The sequence below is a fragment of the Protopterus annectens genome, chromosome 4.part1, assembly GCF_019279795.1.
Source record: "Protopterus annectens isolate FY-2018-M chromosome 4.part1, PAN1.0, whole genome shotgun sequence".
NCBI classification, from domain to species: Eukaryota; Metazoa; Chordata; order Ceratodontiformes; family Protopteridae; genus Protopterus; species Protopterus annectens.
The window spans coordinates 103916492-103937959 of record NC_056734.1 but is presented as its reverse complement, the minus strand read 5'-3'; the positions used below and the strand labels follow the sequence as shown (position 1 = coordinate 103937959).

General features: G+C 46.2%; 1 protein-coding gene across 3 annotated transcripts in view; it reads left to right on the top strand.

Moving 5' to 3' along the window:
• YEATS2 (YEATS domain containing 2) overlaps positions 1–21468 on the top strand; it is a 1703429-nt gene that overhangs the window by 733491 nt on the left and 948470 nt on the right. For all 3 annotated transcript variants that reach the window (XM_044070010.1, XM_044070009.1, XM_044070008.1), the window contains one exon: positions 2572–2675. In XM_044070010.1, the coding sequence (XP_043925945.1) occupies positions 2572–2675 (104 nt within the window). The remainder of the gene's footprint in view (positions 1–2571; positions 2676–21468) is intronic.

Sequence of the window (21468 nt, the reverse complement as noted above, 5' to 3'; positions counted from 1 at the left end):
TCAGAGGGGAAGGCTATATCAAAGCAGACAGTTTCTAAATGGATAAGCCACATTCATTTCTGCTATTTGCACCATGGTAAACCCGTGCCCAAGGGGATCAGATCACATTCCACCAGGGCTGCCTGTACTTCAGCATCTTTTCTCAGAGGGGTTCCAACCAAAGACATTCTAGAAGCTGCTACTTGGAGCTCTGTTCATACCTTCACAAAGCATTATCATTTACCTCTCTTCTCCAAATCCAGGGCAGGCTTTGCCACTGCAGTCCTGCAGGGCCTTATAGCCACTACTAATGCTGTTTAGTTCCATCCTCCGATCCACAGCTTTGGGATTCTACCCAAATGTAATGACTGCAACAGTGAAACACGAAGAACATAGTACAGTTACCATAAATGTAGATGTTCGAGTGTATTCACTGTTGCAGTCCGGGTTACCCACCCGCCATCCCCCTTTCTATACCTTTTCTTTCCTTCACTATACTCAAAAGCCTTTGTGGTGTATTTGCTTTTAGTTGAAGGTAAAGTTTATGTTTATTTGTTTTTTTATTTATGGTTGATTTCTTTGAAACAGTCACCAAGGCCATTGACAAGGGGAAGGTGGTCCACACAGCCTACCTGCACCTCGCAAAAGCCTTCGATACAATACCCCACTCGGGCAATATAGATAAGCTCACCAGCTTAAATATAAACCCCTATGTCACTAGATGGATTGCGAACTGGCTCAAGGACAGAACCCACATGGTTAGAATTGCTGGAGCCATGTCAGACTCCAAACCATTTACAAGTGGTGTCCCACAAGGCTCAGTCCTGGGACCTCTCTTGTTCGGTATATATTTCTCGGAGGTACAGGCCAACACGGAAGGACTGTGGCTGACCAAGTTCGCAGATGACTGCAAACTGGGCGCCATAATCGACTCTCCAGCTGACACAAGCATCCTCCAAAAGGGCCTCATAGAAACAGACAACTGGTGCCAGAGCCATGGCCTCAAGCTAAATGCCAAAAAGTGTATAGTCATCCCCTTTGGCAAAAACAAAGTGCCCACAAATTACCACATAGGTGGTAATCCATTAAGTACAGAAGAAGTAATTAGGGACCTGGGGACCCAAGTTGATAGCAATCTCTCATTTGACAACCACGTGGCCAAAGTGGTTAGAAAAACATTTTATATAGCCCACCTAATCATGAAGGGATTCACATCTAGATCAGGGGAGGTCATCGTGCCACTTTACTCATCCCTCATCAGGCCCATAATTGAGTACAATGCCCCTTTTGGGATGTACCTTACCAGACACCTGCAGCGACTGGAAAGACCCCAAAAGTACCTCACCAAGAGGATCAAAGGGCTCAAACAGATGCCATATGCTGCCCGGTTAAAGAAACTCCAGCTCTACTCAGTGGCATACCGCCTGTTCAGAGGAGATCTGTGCCTGAAGTATAAAGCCATGTCCAACCCCGGAATTAATGGACATGCTGCACCTCAGAAAATCCAAATCCCATCGAGCTACATGCTCGAGAGACTTGAACCTCAGCACTGAAATAAATAAGACATGCTGGAGGGACAGATTCATAACCCAGAGGCTCCCTTCACTGTGGAATAAAATCCCAGTCCAGGTTAGGCAGAGTCCCTCATTGACTCTCTTCAAGAGGAATCTTGATGAGTGGATGGGAGATCGTAGGTTTACCCCGGGTATCACTTCTGTGTCACTGTTAGACAGAGGCACAGTATACTAACCTCGAAAAAGGGTATAGCAAAATAAATTTAAAATGGGTGGCGAAAGCCAAACACATTCTGGCTAGGCTTATAAATGCCCTAGGGCAGATAGCCTAGTATGAACCTATGAACCTATAAAAGTGCATGTATATATTTACTGTTTACTTATATATATATATATATTTTTCCTCCCCATTTGGGGGGCACCTGACATCTGGGTCAAGAAAAACTGAATAAAATGGCGTCGGCTGCATGTTTTATACCCCTGACGTCATGGAAGAGGAGACAGGAACTGACGCAGGACCCAAGACTTTGTTATTCAGGCCAACTGAGGGCAACCTGCCAGCAGATTACCCAAATGTAATGACTGCTACAGTGAATAAACTCGAACATCTACATTTATGTTAAGTGTACACAACTGTACTTTCTAAAATGGATCATTATTTTACTGCTAAACGCTGTATATTATATTGATGCAAGTTAAAAAGCTGTGAAAATTTTACATCATGTGGACAGGGATTTGTCTTCTAGTCTCCAGTTCATGTCATACAACTATGAATAAATCACTTTCACATGTTAAAGTTCCCAAATCATCCCTGAAAACAGCCACTTCTGTTTAGAGTTTTACTTGGCAAATAAGCGTTTTTTTCGCAGTATTAACATTCACATTTTGGAAAGTAATTTACTTCATCATTTCAACAAGATTAGCATTTACCTGTTTATTTGTGGCATTGTGAGACCCTCAAGTAAAAGTAAATTAGTGTTTGGGTGAGAAGTCTAGTCATGAGAGCCCTATGGGTATTGTGCTATTTAAGGTCATTCTTCATTTTGCCATAAGTGTTCTTGTATCTGTTCATGCCTAGGAAGTCCATCAAGTAAGCAGTGCACAATTTCCCAGGCTGCACTGGATGCCAGATCTCCAGTTCCCAGGGTCCATGGCAGCAGTTTTGTGACATCAGCTGTAAAGGTAATGTGGTGCTGTTTGTGTAGTATGTGTATCGTGGATTATAAATACTGTGTTTGAGTACTAGATTCATATTGCAGATGTTTAGTGTCGACTAGAAAAGAGAATTCTTGAAGGAGATAAAACTTGGGCATTAAACTTTACAATAGTATTTAGATGCACTAAACCACAAACGTGAGCAAACCACCAATTCATTGAATCCAAATAGTTACATGACAGTGAAACTTCCATTAGAGTTTAAAAATGTTAATTGAAATTCACAGCCATGGAATGTTGGTCCAAGCAGTTCATAAAAGCACCTTTTTCAGTACATAACTGCAGATAAACCAGTAAGAATTTGTTTTATATGCCTGCGACTGATAACCTCATCATCACAAAAGTTTATAAAATTGTTTAAATATTTTATAATGGCCATTTTAAATGTCACACACTTAAATATTTCAGTCATATTTTTTATAAAGATGTATCCATCCACAACCCCCTTTTTCCATTTTTGCACATCTCAAATGTAATTTTGTCATTGTTTAAAAAAAATGAATATCCACAGCTATCTTGTGGCAAAAAAATATACAAATATATAGGAACTATGTACACCTAACAGTAATTTTTGCTCTTTTCACCTCGAGGATAATTTATTGATACTGTTAGTCTCTCCTTGAATTTGCAAACAAGAGTGGGGCATATGCCAGGTTCCATGCCCTTATGGCATTAGCAGTGGCCTCCGGTGCCTTCCCTTAAAAATAAATGATTTTAGAAGTGTCAGGAGACCCAAGGTGTCCCATTGAATGAATCTGGCTTCCTTGGATCTGGTGACTGCTTGTGTGGCGCTGTACCGTCACATCTCCCTAGTTCAAAGATTGTCTTTGCTGAGGCCTCTGGCAGAACTGCTTTGCAGGCTGCCACGCTGTTGGCTTCTTACATGTCCTACTGAGACGATGCATCTGCCATGCCTTCTGAGAATGACGGCCCTTCAGCCTCAGGGCTCATTTCATTACTTCTGATAAGGTAGCCAGAATCTCTAGAATTCTGGTCTACTAGGAGATTCTTGGAGTCCAGATTCAGTTCACTGCCTGTGACCTCTAAGACTGCTCAACTGGATGAAGTTATCGTGTCCCTTGTGAAACAGAAAAGGTCAGATTTAGAGATTCATGAAGTGTGTTGGCCCCCTTCCAGAAATAGAGGGATGAAACCTCCTCCTTAGGATTCTAATTTGCCATTCAGATGTGATGACCCCTCTTTACCCCGGGCCAGTAATCAAGGAGCCCCGATCCTCACCAATGACACCGGCGAGAGGTGGTCAGTAAGAACAAGAATGGATTTACACAGTATTTTCAGATGCAGTGTTCTACATTAAGCACAATTTCTCCCAAGAGCACACAGGGAATATGCTCCACTGTGACTGAACTGTCTGTCTCTCCAGATCCCAGACAAGACCCACCTTGGTGCACTGTGCCCCAATTCTAAGTATCTGGCACACACACACACACACACACACACACACACACACACACACACACACACACACACACACACACACACACACACACACACACACACACTGTGTCTCCTTTCTGCAGACGTCAGGGTAGCTGTCCCCAGCCAACTACTCTGTAAGGCTTTTACAAGGGGTAACCAGATGATGTTCTTCGTGTTTCACTGTTGCAGTCATTAATAAGTCTTTCTTGCCATGTGATGCATGAAGCAGAAGCAGTTCGCAAGTGCCGGTTGGCCGACTCCTGAAATTTTCGCTTTTGAGTTTCAGAACCGAAGTCTTCAACTAAAAGCTAAGTAACCCCATTGGGGAAACTTTTTCTTGCTCCTCCGATATCAGTAAACGTTAATAATTGCATTACTTGTGGAAAGCAAGTAACTCATAAAGGTTTTCATTCGTACTGTATTCCTTGCCTAGGCCCTGACCACGACGTACCTTGCCGTTGGTTTTGTGCTTTATTTAATCAGCACATTATCTGTCGTCGGTATATTTTTGCCTCTAAATTCTTCGGTTCTCTGTTTAATTATCCAGAAATGTCATTGGTTAGCCACCCGACTACCAGGATTCCAAAAAAATCGCAAAGACAGAGACAGGCTGCCGAAGTCCAAAACTGCCGACACTGCTTCTCCTAAGCCAGTCGACAGTTTGACGGTACTCAGTGAGGTGCTTTTGCAGCCCTGATACCAGCTACTTCTGATTCGCAGGCCTCTACTGAGACCCATTCGGAGTCCGGTATGCGCAAGATACTTCCAACTATGGAACCCATGGATGTCTCTACCTTGGATGGGAGCCACTGTGCACACACCAGCTTCTGAGGGTGTATTCAGGCCTATGGACTTGTATATTAAATTGATGCCTCCTTCATTACTAAGGCTTAAATCTCGATCCATGTCTAAAAAACCGACACCCAGGCCAAATGCTCAGGCTTCTATGCCTAAAAAGAAAATGATAAAAACGGCTGAAGATCTAATAACTCTAATCAAGGGTAGCCAACCCCCCCCCCCCCCCAAGAGGCCTAGAGCTGAGCTTGATTATGAATCTTCTGATGACCTGAATTTGTCCTTACCTACTTATGAGGATTCTGATGCAGAGGACTCTATTCCCTCTGCTTCCCCTCGGGAAAACTTACATATTCTAAGGGAGCATTTTCACTGGGAAAGCCAGAAATTTTCTGATTCAAAAAAGATGCTTAGGGATTTCCTTCTCCTATCTCAGCATAGGCCTTTGGCTATTCCTCCTGTACTAGACATTGTTGATCATGCTTTCTCGGAATCCAGTTTGGCCCCTGATTCCCTGCCTCCTGCTTCCAGTAAACCTGACAGATGCTACAAAGTCCCTGAGTCCCACAAGTTCCTTTTCAAAAATCCTATTGCAGATACAGAGACTATTTCTCAGGGGCCCAAGGGCTTTAAGGCTTCTACTGCTAAAAATCCTACCCCTTGTGATAGAGACTCCAGGGCGCTGGATAGGTGGGGTAAAAAGGTTTATACTTCAGCAACCTTGGCAATTAGCGCTTTAAACTGCCAGTTTCATATGTTAAATATCAGCAATGTGTTACTGGACTGCTTAAACAGAAAATTATGTTGATTCCTGACTGTGTGGAGAATAAAGACTTACAGGATTTAATGCATTCTGCTGAACAATTTGGAAAACATACTTTGCTATGTGGTTTTGATTCTTTAGAGGCCACTTGCAGGGCTGCTGTTACTGGGTCTGTGCTTAGAAGACATGCTTTGCTTAAGGAGTAATCTTTGCGTGATCATGTTAAAGCAAAATTGTTGGATGCTCCTTTAAATCAGGACTGCCTGTTTGGCAGCAAGGCTGAAGACGTTCTTAAAAAGATGGAAGATAAAGCTAAATCTATGCAAACTGTTAAAGATTTTTTACAAGTTCAGCCTCCTAGATTTAGTAGGCACTGGCCTTCTAAGAATTGGTCCTTTCCAGCCCCTTCCACACAGCAAAAACCCCAGGTTTCAGCCCCAGGGGACTCACAGAACTAAGCAGTGGGGGGCCTCCACTTCCAAGTCTGGGAATAACAAGACACCCCCTATGGTAAACTGTCTCAATGACTTCCTTTTAAATTTTCCAAGCACTTCTCTTCTGACTGCCCCTTTGGAGGGAAAGATTGCTCTTCATGCAAAGCACTGGGAACTCATTACCCAGGACAAATGGGTTTTAAATATAGTGTCCCAGGGATATAGATTTCACTTCCACACGTTGCCAACGCCAAGCGGGTGGCCGGACCTACCACCAAATCAGTGGGCAGAGGCTCAAAAACAAGTACTTTCTCTCTTAAGCATGGGGGCTATTCAACTGGTACCAGAAGAGGAAAAGGGACAAGGTTTCTACTCCAGACTTTTCCTGGTACCCAGAAAAGATAAATCATGGCATCCAATCCTGGACCTGTCTACTCTAAACATCTTTCTGGAGATTCCAAAATTCAAGATGCTGACTCTTCACCAATTACTTCCTATGTTATGCAAAGACACCTGGTTGGCAGCACTAGACTTAAAAGAAGCATATCTGCACATCCCAATCGGGGAATCTTGCAGAAGATACCTACGCTTCTAAGCAGGCTACACGCACTGTCAGTTCTCTGCACTGCCCTTTGGCTTATCTACTGTGCCCAGGGTATTCACAAAGTGCCTAGCTCCAGTTATTGCATTTTGCAGACAAAGAAGTAGTCAAATATAACCATACCTGGACGATTGTCTAATTCAGGCAGAAAGCCAGGACATACTTTTGAATCATCTGGCATTTGTAAAAAGGGTTCTAACTTGTCTGGGGTGCACCATAAACGAAAAGAAATCACAACTGGTACCCTGTCAACAAATTACATTCCTGGGAGCAAGCTTGAATACAACTTCCCAGATGGCTTACCTCACGCCAGAAAAGCAAATTCATTTGACAACCTACTTCAAACAAGTGGCCACAAAAACCCTGCTATCTGCAAGACAAATACTGCAAGCCTTGGGGTTCATGGTCTCCTGCATTCTTCTAATTTTATATGCAAGACAGCATATGAGGAAACTACAGTGGTATCTAAAAAGCCTATGGAGTCAACATTCTCACAGCCTAGAAACAATGATTCCTATCATACCTTGCTTACGCCTAGAGTTCCTTTGGTTGGCAGAGGCCTGCCACCAAAACAAGGGACTACATTTTACACCACCCCCTGCTGCCCAAACCCTAACAACAGATGCATCAGACTATCACTGGATAAATCTGTCAGGCTACCCCCTTTTCCCCCCCCTCTGCTGCTGCTTATAGTATTACTCAAGATAGAGAGACCAAGACCAAGACATTTTCAATTGCTGACTGCACCGCAAGCACTGGTACACCTCCTCCGCTCCGTCACACACCGGTGCCACTCTGGCACCTACAGCAGAAATCAACCCTGTCCCCATGGGGGGCTCACCTGGCAGGGAAATGCATTCAGGGCAAATGGAACCCAAGTCAAATGCACCAGCATATCAATCAAAAAGAAATGTTGGCTGTACAGAGTGCTCTGACAGCCTTCAAGGACTACATTATTCCAGGACATCTAATGGTAAAGACGGGCAACACCACAGTTATGTGGTACATAAACAAGCATGGGGGTACACATTCTTACCCCCTTTGCAGACTAGCCATGGCATTGTGGAACACAGTCTTGAGCTACCAAGTGCACCTACAAGCTCAAGTTCCTGCCAGGAAAATTAAATACACTGGCAGATGGACTAAGCAGAAACCTCATGGACCCACACGAGTGGAAACTGGAACCAAGGATTTTCAACATGGTGACAAGCAAATGGGGGAGCCCGGATATAGACCTATTTGCCTCCTCCCAGAGCTATTGGACAAATTTTGCACAAGGACTCCCCACAAACAAGCCTGGAAAGTGGATGCTCAGTCCTTCAGCTGGAAAAACCTATCAGTCTATGCCTTCCCCCTCGCTGCCTCTGCTCTCCAAAGTACTCCTAAAAGTCAAACAGGACAAACCAAGGATGATTTTGATTGCTCCAGACTGGCCGTGCCAACACTGGTACCCCCTCCAGCACAGTGTGTCATGGTTATCTCCATGGCACCTACCTCAGACTCCTTCCCTACTGTCTCAACAGGAGAACCAGATTTTGCACCCCCAGCTTCCAACACTGAACCTTACAGCCTGGCTAATTACTTAAACTCCCTTACCATCCCTCAGCAAACCTGTGATGGGTGTCATCTTAGAGGCAAGGAGGCCTAGTGCTAGAAAATCTTATGCTGAAAAATGGAAAAGATTATGTGCCTAGAACCAGTCTCAAGGGATGAGCACAGCAGCACCCAATTTACCTCAGATTTTACAATACTTAACTGAGATGCTTCACAAGGGCCTGTCTTTTTTTTCCATTAAAATCCACGCCTCAGCCATTTCAGCTCATTATAACACAGCACCTCCCCTCTTCTCTCATCTTCTGCTCAGTCAGTACTTCAGAGGGGTCACAAATTTGAGACCACCCAGGAGAGCTCCAACCCCAGCCTGGGACCTTAACTTTGTACTGGAGGAACTCACTCCACCTCCTTTCGAGCCAGCTGCTACTGCAGACTTAAAAGTTCTTTCTTGGAAAACAGCTTTCCTTTTAGCAATTACTTCAGCTAGAAGGGTATCTGAATTACAGGCCCTTATGGCAGTGGAGCCTTTCATCATCTTTCATGCGGACATGGTGTCCCTCAGAACCAGTCCATCCTTCATGCCCAAGGTGGTATCCAGTGTGGCTCTTAATCAGTCCATTTATTTGCCAACCTTCTTTCCCAATCCACAGAACAAAGGGGAACGGATTTTTCATTCCTTGGATGTGCACAGACAACTTAGATTCTACTTGGACAGGACTAAACCTCACAGAAAAACGGAATAACTGCTGGTAGCATTTGCTGCAGGGGCAGAGGGGAAGGCCATTTCAAAACAAACCATTTCTAAGTGGATAAGCCATTACATTCATTTCTGCTGTAAGCACCATGGAAAACCTATCCCCCAGGGGATCAGACCTCACTCCACCAGGGCTGCATCTAATTCTACAGCCTTTCTCAGAGGCGTTCCTACCAGGGACATCCTAGATGGTGCTACCAAGAGTTCTGTAAATACTTTCACCAAGCATTATCATTTGCCAAGTTTCTCTAAATCCAGAGCTGGCTTTGCCACTGTAGTCCTGCAGGGCCTTATTGCTGGCACCAATGCTATCTAAACTCCTCCTCTCAACCATAGCTTTGGGAATCTACCCCAATGTAATGACTGCAACAGTGAAACACGAAGAACATAGTACAGTTGTGTACACTTACCATAAATGTAGATGTTCGAGTGTATTCACTGTTGCAGCCCTGGTTGCCCTCCCTCCTGCCCCCTAACTTCTTTTGGCTATACCTCTACTTTCATTTACTATGCTTAAAAGCCTTTTTGGTGCATTTGTGTTTTTGTTGGAAGTATACTTTTGTGTTTTTATGTTTAATTGCTCCCCATTAGGGGGGCACCTGAAATCTGGGGCAAGAAAAACTGATGTAATGGTGTTGACTGCATGTTTTATACCCCTGACTACCTGACGTCATGGAAGAAGGGACAGCAACCGACGCAAGACCCAAGACTTTGTTAATCAGGCCGACTGAGGGCAACCTGCAGGCAGATTACCCCAAATGTAATGACTGCAGCAGCAAATACACTCGAACATCTCCATTTATGGTAAGTGTACCCAACTGTACTTTCTTCGTGTTTCACTGTTGCAGTGATCACATTTGGGTTATCTGCCTGCAGGTAACCCTCAGTTGGTCCGAATACCAGAGACCTATTATTTTTGCCTCGGATGCTGTTGCTCCAGGAATGACATCAGGTCGTCAGGGGTATAAAAACAGGCAGCCGTTGCCATTACATCAGTCTTTGTTGCCGAGGAACCCAAAGCAGAAGCAGTTCGCAAGTGCCGGTCGGCCGCCAGCTGAATTTTCGTTTACAAATTGTATAATCCTGAAGTCTTCTAAAGCTAAGTACCCCTTTGGGGATCCTTTCTTCTTACTCTAACAGATGTCAGAAAAAGTTAACCATTGTCTTGCCTGTGGAAAGCAAATACATCACAGAGATTTTCATTCTTACTGCGTCACCTGTTTAGGCCCAGACCACGACGTACCTCGCTGTCGGTTTTGTGCCTTGTTTAACACCCAAACCATTCATCATCAGACTCTTTGTCACCGGATTCTTTCGCAGTCTATCTCCGTATTCTGAAATGGCTTCGATAAGCCATCCAACTACCGATATTCCAAAAAAATGTAAGGATAAAGACAGAGACAGACCGCATAGGCCGGTACTCCATGATGTGCTTTCGCAGCCCTTGATGCCCACTTCAGTGGATTTGCAGGCCTCTACCAAGAACCATTCAGAGTCCGGCATGCCACGAGACTCTTCTGCGACTATGGAATGTGCGGATGTCTCTACCTTGGATGGGTCCGGAGCCGCTGTACAGGCACCGGCTTTTGAGGCATTTCTTCGTTCAACCGATGTTCGACTCAAACCAACAACTTCTTTTTTATCTATAACTGCCGAGTTTCTTAGGCCAAGAGTATGCACTACACCTAGAAAACTGACAACCAAGCGCATGCACCTGCTCCCATGCTACAACGACAAATGCTTAGAATGGCAGAAGCCCTCATCTCTCTGATTAGGGGAAGTCAGTCTTCCCCTGCTGAGAGGAAAAGAGACCAGTCCCCTGCAGTTTTAACAGACGAGGAGTCCGATGACTCTGAGGTCTAATTATGAGGACATGTCCTTATGTGCTTATGAGGATTCAGATGCAGAGGAATCCATTCCCTCTGCCTCCCCACCAGAGGATTTTTCTTTGTGAAACCTTACATTCAAGAGAGCATTTCCACTGGGAATGCCAAGACTATCCTCAGTCCAGAAAGAGACTCAGGGAATTCCTAGATTTGCCATAGCACAGGCCTTTAGCAATACCCCCTGTCCTGAAAGTTGTTGATGTTTTTATGGAATCCAATCTTACTCCTGACACTTTACCCTCCCACCCCTAGGAAAGCAGACAGGTACTACAGAGTATCTGACACTCACAAATTTCTTTTCAAGAATCCTACTGCTGACCCAGAGATAATTTTCCAGGGGCCTAAAGGTAACAAGGCTACTACAGCCAAGAATCCCACCCCTTCAGACAGGGATTACAGAGCTTTAGACAGATAGGTTCATAGAATAGTGGGCTAAGAAGGTATATACCCCTGCAACTCTTGCTATTAGGGCATTGTATTGTCAGTTTCGCATGCAAGTACCAGCAACATATTATTGAACTTATTAAACAAAAAGTGGTAACCTGTACAGATTATGCAGAAAATAAAGAATTGCAGGAGCTTATGCACTCTGTAAGTCAAGTCAGCAAGCATACTTTACAGTGTGGCTTTGACGCCTTAGAACCATCTTGCCCGGGCAGCAGTCACTGGCTCTGTACTGAGAAGGCATGCTTGGCTTAAGGAGCAGACCTTGCCAGACCATGTCAAATCAAAGTTACTAGACGCTCCTTTGAACAAGGAAAGGTTGTTTGGCACCAAAGCAGAAGAAGTTCTTAAAAAAAATGGAAGAAAAAGCTAAGTCTATGCAGACTGTTAAAGACCAGACCACCCAGATTGCAGTCTCAGGGTATGCAGAGGTCTAAGCAATGGTGTGCCCCCACCCCAAAGCAGGGAATGGTAAATCACCTCCTTATGGAAAAAATTATAATGACTTCTCCACTCCACTACCCATCCCTGCCCAATTGCTTTTGCCCCTAGGAGGAAAACTGGCCCTTCATACAAAAAACTGGATGTCCATCACACAAGACCGATGGGTCCTCAACATTGTATTCCAAGGGTACAAATTTTACTTCCACTCACTGCCCAACCCCAAGAGTGTTCCCAGACCTTCCTCCAAACCAGTGGGCAGAGGCACAAAGCCATGTTCTTTACCTGCTCTCCATCAGAGCTATTCAGCTGGTTCCAGTAGAACAGATAGGTCAATGATTCTATTCCTGACTTTTCCTGATACCCAGAAAAAGAGGGCTCTTGGCACCCAATCTTGGATCTTTCAATTCTCAACACATTCCTGGTGGTGCCAAAATTCAAAATGCTTACCCTGCAACAGCTTCTACGTATGCTAGCCAAGGATACCTGGTTAGTCACCCTAGACTTTGCCCATCCCCATAAGGGAGTCATGCAGGAAGTATCTGTGTTTCAGGACCTGGTCTATGCATTATCAGTTCTCTGCACTTCCCTTTGGCTTATATACTGTGCCCAGAGTTTTCACAAAATGCCTGGCTCCAACCATTGCATACTGCAGGCAAAGAAATATCCAAATTTACCCGTACTTGGATGACTGCATGATTCAGGCGGACAGTCAGGAGTTGCTGTTACAGCACCTGACATTTGTGAAAAACCTTCTCACTTCCTTGGGGTACACCATCAACGAAAAGAAATCAAAACTGGTACCCAGTCAAAAGATTGTAATACTGGAAGCACGCTTGGATACAACATCCCAGATGGCATTCCTCACTTCAGGAAAAACAAGTCTATCTGACAGCTACTTCAAACAAATGGCCACCAGAACCCAGCTATCCACAAGAAAAATACTGCAGGCCCTAGGGTTCATGGCCTCATGCAAACTGCTAATTCCATATGTAAGACTGCATATGAGGAAACATCAGTGGTACTTAAGTCTTTGGTGCCAACATTCTCAGGACCTGGAAACAATCATTCCTATCATCCCCTGTCTAAGGGCAGAGTTCCTTTGGTGGGCAGAAGCATGCAACCACAACAAGGGACTGCCCTTTACTCAAACCCACACCGTCCAGACCCTAACCACAGATGCATTAGACAATGTCTGGGGAGCTCACATGGACGGCAGATGCATTCAGGGCCACTGGAGCCCAAGTAAAGCTCATCTGCCTTTCCACCAAAAAGAGATGCTAGCTGTGCAGAACGCCCTAACAGCTTTCAGGGCATTACTCCTTCCAGGACAACTGCTAATAAAAACAGACAACACCACAGTCATGTGGTACATCAACAAGCAGGGGGGACCCCACTCTTACCCACTCTGCAGGTTAGCCATGATCCTGTGGAACACGGCCTTGGACATGCAAGTCCATCTGCAAGCTCAATTCCTGCCAGGCAAACAAAACTTACTGGCAGATGACTTGAGCAGAAAACTCCTAGACCCACACAAGTGGCAACTGGAGCCCAGCACTTTCATCCTTCTGATTCAAAAATGGGGGAACCCCAGAGGTGGATCTCTTTGCCTCCCCCTACAACCACCAGCTCAGCAAATTCTGCACCAGGAACCCTCACAGCAGGGCCTGGAAAAAGTGGATGCACTATCCTATCACTGGATAAATCTGTCAGGCTATACCTTTCCCCTTTTGCCCCTGCTCTCAGGAGTATTACTCAAGATAAGACGGGACAGACCAAGGACAATTCTGATTGCCCCAGACTGGCCACCGCAGCACTGGTACCCACTCCTGCGCAGCCCGTCACCGGTGCCACTCTGGCACCTACAGCAGAAATCAACCCTGTTCTCTCAGCAGGAGGGACAGATTTTGCATCCTCAACTGCAACCCCTAAATCTTGCAACCTGGCTTATTCCTTGATTTTTCCAACAGCAACCCTAAGCAAACAGGTGCTGGATGTCATTCTTGAAGCCAGAAGACTCAGTATAAGAAAATCCTGTGCTGATAAGTGGAAAAGGTACTTCTCCTGGATTCAGTCTAAAGGAGAGGACACAACTCTACCTTCCCTTCCTCTAATCTTGGATTACTTAGCAGATCTACTCCACAAAGGCATGTCCTCCTCCTCCATTAAGATACATGCCTCAGCCATTTCAGCTCATTACAACACTGAGCCACCTCTCTTCTCACACCCTCTTATCAAACAGTTCCTGAGAGGGGCAAACAACTTAAGGCCACCAAGGAGCGCTCCCACCCATGCTTGAGCCTTAACTTTGTACTGGAAAAGCTCACGCTTCCTCCCTTTGAACCTGCAGTGTCAGCAGATTTAAAATTCCTCTCTTGGAAAACAACTTTGCTTCTCGCCATTATTTCAGCTGGAAGAGTGTCCGAGCTGCAAGCACTTATGGCTGTGGAACCCTACATTATTTTCCATGCCGAGAGGGTTTCCCTCAGGACTAACCCTTCCTTTATGACTAAAGTAGTGTCCAGTGTGGCTCTAAACCAATCCATCCATTTGCCTACCTTTTTCCCTAATCCTCAGAATAAAGAGGAAAGGATCCTGCACTCCTTGGACATGCACAGACAGCTCAGATTCTACTTTGACAGGACTAAGCCCTTCAGAAAATCTGCTTTGCATCAGGGGCAGAGGGCAAGGCCATTTCAAAACAAACTGTTTCCAAATGGATAGCACACTGCATCCATTTCTGCTACAAGCACCATGGGAAACCTACCCCTCAGGGGGTCAGAACACATTCCACTAGGGCAACATCAATCTCTACAGTATTTCTTAAGGGAGTCCCTACCAGGGACATCCTAGAAGTTACTACCTGGAGTTCCGTACACACCTTCACCAAGCATTATCATCTGCCTATCTTTTCCAAATCAAGGGCAGGTTTTGCAACTGCAGTCCTACAGGGCATACTAGTCAGCCCTAATGCTTCTTGACTGCCTCCACCCTTCTTCAGCTTTGGGAATCCACCCAAGTGTGATGACTGCAACAGTGAAACACGAAGAACATAGTACAGTTGCGTACACTTACCATAAATGTAGATGTTCTTGTGTATTCACTGCTGCAGTCCTGGTTTCCCTCCCTCCAGCCCCCTGGTTTCTCTCTCTATCTCTTTCCCCTCTCTATGGCTATTACTCACCCCTTTCAGGGGTATTGATATTGGTATTTACTTTTTACTGGTGATGTTTTTCCCCACCATAACTTACCTCCCTTTTTGGGGGGCTCCTGACATTTGGGGTAAGAAAAACTGATGTAATGGCATCGACTGCCTGTTTTTATACCCCTGATGTCAGTCCTGAAGCGACAGCATCTGACGCAGAAATACTAAGTCTCTGATATTCGGGCCGACTGAAGGCTACCTGCAGGCAGATAACCCAGGTGTGATGATTGCAATAGTGAATGCACTCAAACATCTCCATTTATGGTAAGTGTACACAACTGTACTTTATACTGTGTCAAATTAATACTGATATGAATGGTAGACTCTGACTGAAGCAGTAAGGTTTTTTGGAGTGGCCACAGTGACACTAAAATAAGCACAGGTACTCTCAAGTTATTAAAAGTGTTCACTAAAAGACCAACCACAATGAAAAGGTACAAAAATATATTTAATAATGGCAAATAAAAAACAGAAAACCGGAAAATACTATTTAGTTACTGTCAATTTTCAGTTGCAAGAAATATAAAATAACACAGTTGGGTAGAGGTTCACATGCAGCAAAAAATAATACTAAACTAACCTCAAGGTACTTTTCCTAACTAAATTTAAGAGAAACTGTTGCTAGTTAACTCACTCAATATCGCAATGCAGGATGTACCACTGAGATGCTCACTTCCACAAGGCAGGCGAAATACTCCATACACTGAACTGTACAACTAATGACTACTGAATAACTGAACTGTGTTAACTGGCACAGACACAGGCACCTTGCTTACCTTTAGGTACTGCTCACAGGTCCTGCAGTACCTTGTTACTTCCCTTGCAATCCCAGGCCAATAAAAATTCTGCATAATACGGCTTTTGGTATGCTTTATACCCATATGACCTGCATAAGGGATATCATGGGCTATGGCTAGAAGTGTCAGATGGTAGGCTGCGGGCACTACCAACTGCTGTGTTAACTCCCCCTTAGCACTCCCTAAGGGGTCCAGTCTCTGTACAGTAACCCTTTGTTATCTGGGAAAGGAATGTCAAGGGCTTTGGCTAGAGGTGCCAGACAGTAGGTTCTGAGCTCTACCAACTGCCGTATTACTTCACCCTCTAGCCCTCCCTCATGGGTCCACTCTCTATACAGTAACCCTTTATCCCATTGTACAGACTTTTCTTTTACTTGAGCGTCAGGTGCCTCCTTAACTACCTCCCTCAAGCCTTGTAAGGTAGGGTCCAAAAGCCGTGCCTGTCTCAACTCTATTTTTGTGATCCTTCCTAGCTCCCCTTCCACAGGAAGCGTAGTATTTTTTGACAACAGTGTCTCCTTGTCAGTCTGGGTACAGCCACACACCTCTGTCCTTGCAGTCACTTTGTCTACGGGAGCATCAGTACTTACCAGCAGCTGTGGTTCACTTTCAGCTGACTGCTACAAGATAGCTCCCTCCCTGAAATAACCACATCACCAGCCCAGATTCAGGCATGGGGTCTGTCTGTGCCCCCCCCCCTTCCCCAGCTACCAGATCTACCTGCCTGTCTCCAAGCCTTTGTGTAAGTGCACGCACACAAGGTACTACATTATCAAAATCATTCCCTATTGAGACATCTGTAGGGATATCCTCAAACACACCTACCTGCTTGCTCCCTTTTCCATCTTTCCAGTCAAGCTGAACCCTAGCCAAAGATATTTGGAATGGGGTCCTCCTAAAGTTCTAAGTAGAGTGGACTGCCCAAGCAAGTACTACTACTCTTTAACCATTATATAAGAGGCTGTGTCTTTTTTATCAGTGGCTTGTCTTCTATCCACTAAGATAGGATACAAACTGCAGTGATAGTTTGGTAGCTCTGTTGTCTCCAGACAGCTTACCACTGCTGTTATTCCCACTTACTTGCTCCCTCAACATTTGTTCCCCACCTTGCTTCAGTGGACATTTATGTGCTACTTGGACCCTCTGGTTACATTTAAAACATCTAACCCCTAATCCTGGCCATGTACCTAAACTAGTGGCTTCCCCGGGTTCTGGTAAATGCTGTTGGTATGATTTAGGCAGCTCAAAATGGGTTCCCTTATATCCATGTGCAGCACTGGGTATTCCCTTCTTGTGCTGTGATGCCTTGTTTGCTAAGTAGAGATCCCGTTTTCTCTCCAGCTCATCTGCAGAGTTGCATTCTCATTCTGCCAACCAGATTCTCATGTCCTCAGGCAATGTGCTAAGGGCTTGTTCCCTCACCAAAAGGTCTGTTAGCCTTTCAAAAGTGGTGACCTGACACCCACTCACCCAACTTTGAAGGTAAGTGCTTAACTCAGCAATATAATCACAAACACTTTCATCTGCCTTGTGTCTGTGCTCTCAAAACTTTTTTCTATAAACTTCACGTGTTGACATAATATCTGAAATAGTTTACTTCTTTTGTTTTTCAACCTGTGGGTCCTCTGATCCACATCAGATCTGACACGGCCGCATTTCCCAGCTACGGCTCCAAGCTCCATGCTCCTCACCTTACCCATAATGGCCCCCTGTCTCCCTTCTCCCTTCAGATCTCGTTTGCTGCCTGAGAGGAAGAAGTGTGGTCCGAGCTCCATAGCGTTTTGCAGTGTTTTTTGAACAGTAATTGATTTCTTTTTTTGGATTTTCTATCTATAACTTCTCTTCTAACCTTTTCTATACTTTCTCTGGGTTCTCCATAGCAAAAGTAGTTCATAGGCTTTATTATCTTTCCTCCCATCTTCTGTTGTCACGTGGTGCATGCGTGTGTCTGTGTGTATCTGTGTGTGTGTGGTTTGGGCTGGCTGAGGCATGGCGGACGCCCTGAAGCCAGACCTCAAAAGGTGCACAGAGTGTGGCCATAAGCTTGTTCCAGTGGATGGCCACACTCTGTGTGTGGTTTGTTTTGGGGGTGGCTCACCTCCAGTCCCCCTATTTGCGCTGGGTTTAATCCCAGAGCAATTAAGGACAGGTGGGACAAACTGATCATTAAGGGCCTGTTGCCCCCCCTTCTGCTGGGATTGAGGTCCCATCTTCCCCTACTGGGAAAGCAGTGGCTGCTGCTGCTTCTTCCCCTTCCATGGCCTCTGGGACTCACCCTCCCGCCAAGAGGCCCGCGGAAGGGGATAAAGGTAAGATGGACCAGCCTCGCAAGCGATCCCCTGACCGTTTATCGGCGGTCTGCCCCCTGCTGAAGGTTAAGCCTGTTTCCTGGCCAGTGACTCCCTGGCTCAGATCCCCTAGGTTCTCACCTGAGCCCGAGGTACAGTTTAGCTGGTTGCCCCCTAGGCCTTCCCCCCTACCAGCTTTCCCGGCCTACTTCAGCGGGTCCTCCCGCTCTACAAGGAGCCTGTCTGAAGCGGAGATGGACAATATGATGCAGAGGTTTATCTGCACTCAAATCCAGATGGGAATCTTGCCAGCGCCTTCTCCCACTGGAGTGGGCTCCTTCCAGCCAGTTTTTAGACATATCACTCCTTCTCCGATCCAACCTGTGGTTTCGGAGTCGTTGGATCCGAGGACGATTGGAGTCAAATGGTCGGCGCCGGCAGTACCCTGTACCTCAATGCCAGCCAGTGCCTTGAGTGTGTCAGATCCGACTGGATCAGATCTGAGCTCTCAGAGATGTAGCCTCAGGGTCAGATCTGAGGGGGTGCTCTCTACTACCCGCTTGTTGGAGAGAAGCATTCCCCTCGGCATCTCGGCTTTGCCCCAGCTCCCCGGTCGGATCAGGGGGGAGCGGCTTCTGCTCGGTCAGCCCTGGAGGTTCGTTCCACCTTGGCATTCAACGTGGTGGGGAGGGTTCTCGCAGGGTTGAGGCCTCTGACTATTTCATTTTCGGAGTCTGTCCAGACCTCCCTGGTCTTGTGTGGTTCCGACCATCTTGCCCTCTCAGGGACAGCCCGTGGCTGTAGTGCCCCAGAAAGTTCCGGCCTTGAAACAACCCGCTTGGGAGACTTCCCCAGATAGTCCCCCTAAGGAGTCCCCCTGCAAGCATACTTGTAGAAGGAGGCAGTTGGATTCTCCTCCAGAGTCCGTTACTGAAGACACGGACCAGGATGCAGGGGAAGGTTCCCCAAAATCCCCCCCCCCCTCCCCGAGAATGTATCCTTTGGAGACATAACGGAGAACCTTCTCCAAAGAGGGGGTGGTCCAACCTAAAACCAACCTCTGATGAGTCCATGTTTCTGGAGGCATTCAGCTCGGGCCCATCTACCTCTTTGGTGTCCCCTCCTGCCGATTCACTTGTGAATTTGATAAGATCTAGGGCGTGGAAGGAGCTGGACAATTGTAGAGGCAATACCCAAGCAACTGAACAAGGTCTTAAGCCCAACTGCGGACAAGTTACACTGGCACAAGGGGTCCCCTGTAGATGCTATGCTGGTGGCGGCAGCCGCCAAGAAGGAAACTGCCCAGGAGAGTTCCACGGTCCATCCGCCTGACCGAGAGTGTTGGATCATTTTGGGAAGCGAGTTTATGCTTCAGCAACCTTCTGTGTAAGGGCGCTGAACTACATGGCGCACATCATTCGACTCCAGAGAGATCTGGTCAAGGAAGTCATGGAGTCGACCCCTGGGTCCATGTCAGCAGAGGACAGGAAGACGTTCGATGCACAAATGGCCACCCTAAAAGCTGTAGCCAACACTTCTATGCTTTTGCTCTTCCATGCCACGGAGGGTGCCACATGGGCGGCGGGGTCAGGCGTTGCCATCCGGCGTCACGCCTGGCACCACTTATATCAGTTCTTGGGGCCCTTGAAGGCATTTTTTACCAGTGGCCCTTTCGATGGTTCTTCCCTTTTTGGGAAGACATTTAGAGCGACTTTGGTCCAGAGCGAGAAGGACGGGAAGACATAGTCTCCCATCAGGATCCGCTTCTCACCTCTCTTCACCTTGCTCAGATTTCACGGCTGGACACAATACAAATGAGGGTGTTCCTCACGTTAGACAGGATACGCAGCTTGAGGTTACACGTCTCGTTTACCAACAGCCAAAGCAGTATTAAGGGATCCAGGTTCCATGGCGGCCACGATAAATCTTCTTCCTATGGCGCACCTTCATATAAGAGTACTGCAGTGAACACTGGCGGTTCGGTGGTCAGTGTTAGACCTTCCATTGTCTTTTCCAGTGAGAATTTCAAAAGCGTGCAGGGACTCCCTTTGGTGGTGAATTCAGTCCCCAGATCTCCTCAAGGGATGTTCTTTTCAACCTCCTTTCCCCAAGACCACAGTGACCACGTCTCCCTACTAGGGTGGGGGGGGCACTGCTTAGGAATGACAGTCTAAGGTATGTGAGCCCCTTCCGAGACCTATCTGCACATCAGTGTTCTAGAGATGGAGAGTGGTTCTTCTTGCATTGCAGGCCCTCCATGCTCATCTTCCTCTGGGAACGATTACATTTCAGTCGGATAATATGTCAGTGGTCTGGTATATCAGTAAACAAGGGGGAACCAGATATTATCCCTTATGTCGAGAGGCCATGAGAGTGTGGGAATGGGTGATCTTCACCAGCCGCTTTCTGGTGGCAACCCACATCCCGGGACGGTCCAACATTCTAGCGGACAGGCTGTGCAGATCGATCCTGATGCCTTAAGAATGGTCTCTGAAGCCTTCAGTAACAGAACAGATTTTCCTAGAATGAGGTCATCCTTGCTGTGATCTCTTCACATCTCCTTCCAACTTGAAATGTAGCGAGTTTTAAACTCTGAGCCCCCTCGCCGGGGGAAGCCCCAGAGACTCTCCGATTCATGCTTGGCCTGCCGGGCTTCTTTATGCATATCCTCCTCTTCCTCTTATTTTGAAGTTTCTACAGAAAGCCCGAAGGCTGGGAAGCACTGTGATCCGCATCGCCCCATTCTGGCCTCGACAAATTTGGTTTTCCTTACTCGGGTCTCATCTAGTTGTTCCACCATGGACCTTGGATCCGGTCCCAGATCTGCTCTCACATCCCTCTGGGATCCCTTATCCAGATCTGGACAGTCTGAAGCTCACTGCTTGGCTGCTCTGGTTCCCATGATTCTTAGGACTCTTGGCCTATCATCTCCTGTTAAGTCCATTCTGGTGGCGGCTCATAAATCGTCTGCCAGAAAAGCTTATCGTAGTAAATGGAAACGTTTTTCTATATGGGCCATTCAGAGGTCTTTGGATCCTTCCACTGCTCCGCTTTCGGCAGTTTTAGATTTTCTAGCTAGCATTTTTCATCAGGGTGCTAGTTCCTCTATGGTGAAAGTCCAACTAGCAGCCATCTCTAATTTTCATGTTGGGGTAAACATATCTTCATTGGCTTCCTCTAAACTTTGCAAACCTTTCTCAAAGGTGCCTTTCTTCTCAGACCCTCGGTTAAGGACCCGATTCCACCGAGGGACCTCATCTTGTTATTGCAGGCATTGGTTTCTCCCCCTTTGAGCCTGCGGCATCTGTGGATCTACAATTTCTGACCTGGAAAACTGCCTTCTTCGTTGCTATCACGT